At 42.1% G+C, this 4,618-nt stretch overlaps 1 protein-coding gene across 1 annotated transcript; it reads right to left on the reverse strand.

Moving 5' to 3' along the window:
* Positions 1-499: 499 nt before the first annotated feature.
* sp8a (sp8 transcription factor a) lies at positions 500-3,232 on the reverse strand. The gene is made up of 2 exons (XM_058377450.1): positions 3,099-3,232; positions 500-2,674 (listed from the first exon to the last, which is right to left on the reverse strand). Exons 1-2 carry the CDS (start codon positions 3,117-3,119, stop codon positions 1,346-1,348), a joined length of 1,350 nt encoding a protein of 449 aa, XP_058233433.1. The 5' UTR covers positions 3,120-3,232; the 3' UTR covers positions 500-1,345.
* Between the last annotated feature and the right edge of the window lie 1,386 nt (positions 3,233-4,618).

A 4,618-nucleotide genomic window follows, 5' to 3' on the forward strand; every position in this document is an offset into this window, starting at 1 on the left:
TAAATAAAATAATAAAATAATAATAATAGCATTATTATTATTATTATTATTATTATTATTATTATTATTATTATTATTATAAAGGTTTGATTTATATATTTTTTAAAGTAGCCTATTCCAATAGTGAACTTTAAATCAAACATTTGTATTATGTAAAACGTATTTATTATTATTATTATTATTATTATTATTATTATTATTATTATTATTATTATTATTATTTTAGGAGATTTCTTTCTGTGTGATGAAATGCTCCCGAAAAAAAGTTTTAAAACTTAGCTAGTTTGCTTTATAAAATTCTAAAGAAATACTAATCGAATAATAAGGTTTTTTTTAACATACACAGCCGCAGTTCACAATGCAACACACGCACAAAAAAATACAATTTAGTTTCGTTTCAGTGCTGCATAAAGAGAGCGAATAAGAACAAACGAGAAGTGAATTTACTTTGTAGTCAAACTCAATCTGACTTTATTAAGAGATATTAACCTTAAAACCAATCGTCAGTAAATACAAACACACATGCGCAATTAAATTAAACAAACAAAAAAACGATTAAATAAAATTAAAAAAGAAGAAGGAAAGATTAACAACCTGATAGAAATGATCCTATTCTAAAATCATAAATATAAATTCAAAGTGCGACTCTGATAGACTTCAAAGTACAGTTGAAACTCGTGGATAAATAAAACTGAGACACACACTGTATGTACAACTTTTCAGTTTGTTTTCCAGGAGAAACTGAACATGTCAACGCACTGTAGGAAATATCTGAGCAGTTTCGAGTCACAAAGAAATGAAAAACTACGGTACAAAACCACACTGAGATTGGATTCTTTAAATTTGCTTGATTACAATTCACAAGTGTCCTAAAGGCCATTAAGCCTTTCTTCTGTGACAACTAAGCAACATTTTTGATCGATATTTGTTTTAGGCAAACACCATTCACCATGAGCTTTTAAAATATCAGATGTACTCAGTGCTGTCTTGCTGAGTTTATGGTGTACTGTTTTACCATAAAGTAAACAGCTTTTCTTTAAATATGAAGAGTAAAGTGCCTCAGTATAGTTAAATCAAACAAGACATTTCATAGTAAACCTAAATATATACAGTAAACATAAGGGTGTTTTTCGTTGAAGTTTCTTTGACGCATGAAGTTCTCCAGGCTTTATAGTGTAGGCTACTGGAAGTTGTCTCTGCTCCCTGTCTGTGTTTATGAAGACACCTGAGACTTTTGGATAAAATATTAGATAACATTTTAAAAAGTTTTTTTTATGGACGTTCTGTATTGGACTTATAGAAGTAGGCTTACTGACACAGCCGCAACGCAGTTTTACCCTTTATTTTACAAATTCAGATTGTTCAGTTGATTGAATTGTGGCCGTTCGTGCTTGCCGTCTGGACTGGATCCGTAGTGTGCAGCGTTATCCGGGGACTGACACGCAGGGCTGCCCGGCGCGCTCTGCTCGCTGTCGGTGTCGCTGCCCTTTTTGCACACGCCTCCGTTCGGTGCTGAATTTTCGGTGCCACCGGCGCTGTGCGTCTTCACATGTTTGCTGAGGTGGTCGCTGCGCATGAAGCGCTTGTTGCACACGGGGCAGGCAAAGCGCTTCTCGCCAGTGTGTGTGCGCAAGTGCCTCTGGAGCTCGTCGGAGCGTGTGAACCTCTTGCCGCAAAACAACCAGTTGCACACGAACGGCCTCTCGCCCGTGTGCCAGCGCAAGTGCGCCTTCAGGTGAGACGTCTTGCCGTAGACTTTACCGCAACCCGGGATATGGCAACTGTGCAGCCCTTTGCGCCGCAGGCTCGCCCCTGCCGGTCCAAGCCGTTCAGCCTCTTGGCAGTTTGGGCAATCGCAGGTCGCCCTGCCCGCATAGCGTCTTGCAGACGAGCGTGGAGAACCCGCGAGGGCAACAGCGGGCGGTGCGGTTAGGACAGCTCCGCTGGCGCCTGCTACGGAGCTTGGGTTAGAGTCCGGGTACGAGGCCGGCAATACGGGCTTGAATCCGTCCACTAGGTGCTGACCGCCGGCCAGCAGGTGCGGCGATGAAGCAGCGCTGAACGCGGAGTGGCCGAGCGCCGCCGAGTAGTCCGAGTTGTAGCCTCCCAACGGAGAATGCAGCGAGGTCTGGAGGCCATTGGCGCTCAGCGGATTGTCGATCCAACCGGTGCCCACGTCCCACCAGCCCGAGGCGCCGGCCGATGCGCCCACGTCCCCGGCAGCGATGCCCGACTTGAACCAAGAGTCGTACGCGTGCGCGACGCCCATCCTCGGGTAGATGCCCTGCAGGCTGTCCACTGAAGTGTGCACTTTGGAGATGAACACGGGCTGTGAACTCGGCTCCTGAGATCCTCCTGAGATGGACACAGAAGTCTGAAACGCGGAGTAATCGCTCCCGAAGGGGCTCCCGGACGCGCTGCTGGTTGTTAGTGAGAAAGCACTGGAAACTGGAGAACCATTTGCGCTAAAGGTTTCCGCCAGGCCGCTCCCGCCTCGAGACGACAGACTCGATCCGAGACTGCAGCTTCCCGGAGAGCCTCTTTTCCAAGGATGGAAGCCTTTCCCAAATGAAGCGCTGTCCGATATCATGGCAGATGTAGGGCTCGGGCTGCCTATTTTATTACAGGTTGCAGCCAACATGGCTAAAGGAGTAGATCCAAACTTGGGCTCTTCCTGGAGTGATTACAAATAACAAACACAAACATGTTAAACCACAGAGAAAGAAAAACGTAAATAGAAAATAATTCTACAAATAGATAAGGTCTTTAAGTTGGTTTAGAAAAGAAAAGTATTATAATTATACTATAATGCGTTGCATTGTTCTGCATGTTCTTTTTATAAGCAGCATATTCCCTCCAAACGAAACGCGACGCTATTCATGGAACATTATACAAATTAAAATAGTAGAATTTAACTACTGTGCATGTAAATATGTATATAAAAATATCTCTGTTCTTTTTATTTGATTTTTTTAAATACAGCTATGCAGGTTTATTTCAGACTCGTGTTTTCAACTACGAACGAGATAAACTATTTCTGGAAAAAACGAAAGTAAAAAAAAATATCATTCAGAAGTAAACAATAAGCTCTTACTCACCCCTAGAAGTGAAGTTGCCATCCCAGAAGTGTCCACCTTTGAGAATACCTTTACATTTATAGGCTACGTGCTTGTTCGGGGTGTTTTTTTAAAGGAGTATTGTCATGCACTGATGCTCGCCTCCCCTTACCCTGTGCTAGTTGTAGCTACTCTCTAGCTTTGAAGTTCTGCAGGCTCGGCTTTCCACCAATCAGCGTCGTGGAAGCCGTGACGTCATCGCCGCTGACGTCCTCTGCCCTTCGAGCTTCTCAACGCAAGTGCAGATGTTAAAGCCTACAAGTGGGCGTGGCCGCAGAGTGAAGCGCAATCCGGTCATCCTTTCTGATGGGGATCTCCCTCTCTTCTCTATGAGGACCTGCAACGAATGTCTTTAACGCAGCAACGATTTATACGCGAATCTATCAAATCATGGCAGCCATATTCTTTTATTATTAGGCCTATAATATTTCCAAGGGTTTTTTTTTTTTTTTTTACTAGGTTGTAAACACTATGTCAGTGCCACCATAAAACGTGGCACTGACACAGTAGTGTTTACATACCCGTGACGAAGAAATAAAAACGGAACTAAACTGTACCTTTTCTTGTTATTGCACTCTCAGAAATATTCTAATCCCAAAACTGAACACCTTTAAATATTAAAATAAGCGTCAAGGGAACTTTGTTTGTAAAACTGTGCCAGTTTATTAGCGATCCTGTGTAAAGCACCAACCAACGCTTACCATCCTCACTGACACATTCTTGTCACGTGCATGGGTCCAGGGTTAGAGTTAGATAAGGAGACATGTTTTCTACCCTTTCTAATGATTCATTTTGCACGTGGCGTGGTTTACCTTAATTTAGCTTTTAGATTAAAGCTTTAAATGGACATGAATGTACCTTCAGGCCACCTTAAATTATGTAAGCTTACATACTAAATGTACAAACTTGCTGGTACCTCACCATCCGAACACTGATGTACCTTTATTTCTGAGACTGGGTAAGTACCATTATATTTTGTACATTTAAATTCTAAGATACCTGGAAATGTGGTACTTTATAGTTGAAGCTTTGGGAATAAAGTTTTAAAGGTGCATTTTTTCTTATCTTTCTATGTAAAATATTAAGTGTAAGCCCACGTTAGTGGCAAGGAATAGTACAGTGTAGTACCCTATGTTATGGGAGCGTGTCAGTGAAGATGGTAAGATTTGCTTCTGTCCACAGCATCACTTACAAAGGTTACTCAGGGACAGCTAGATAAGGATATACTCTCTTGTAGGGGTTCTATATGGAAACCGAAGGTCATTTAGGGGTTTGTTTTGCGTTTTAGTTTTATCTTAATTTTTTTGCTTGGATGTCAGTCCTCATACACGGATCCTAATAATTATGTGTAATCTGTGAAGTGGGGCTCACGGGTCATTGTGCCTTGTGAGGGCGTGGTCGACCAGCCCAATGGGCGGAAGTGGGTGTGCACATTTACATCAAGGTGAACTTTTGGACTATCCCATTATTTTAGACGTTTGTTTAATTCCTCAAAAGGGGTT

This window comes from Hemibagrus wyckioides, linkage group LG24, assembly GCF_019097595.1.
Source record: "Hemibagrus wyckioides isolate EC202008001 linkage group LG24, SWU_Hwy_1.0, whole genome shotgun sequence".
Classification (NCBI taxonomy): Eukaryota; Metazoa; Chordata; class Actinopteri; order Siluriformes; family Bagridae; genus Hemibagrus; species Hemibagrus wyckioides.

Coding starts and splice junctions, on each gene's coding strand:
- sp8a (XM_058377450.1), bottom strand. CDS start 3,119: ATGGCAACTTCACTTCTAGGG. Junction 2,675..3,098: donor TGGCAACTTCACTTCTAGGG/GTGAGTAAGAGC, acceptor TAATCACTCCAG/GAAGAGCCCAAGTTTGGATC.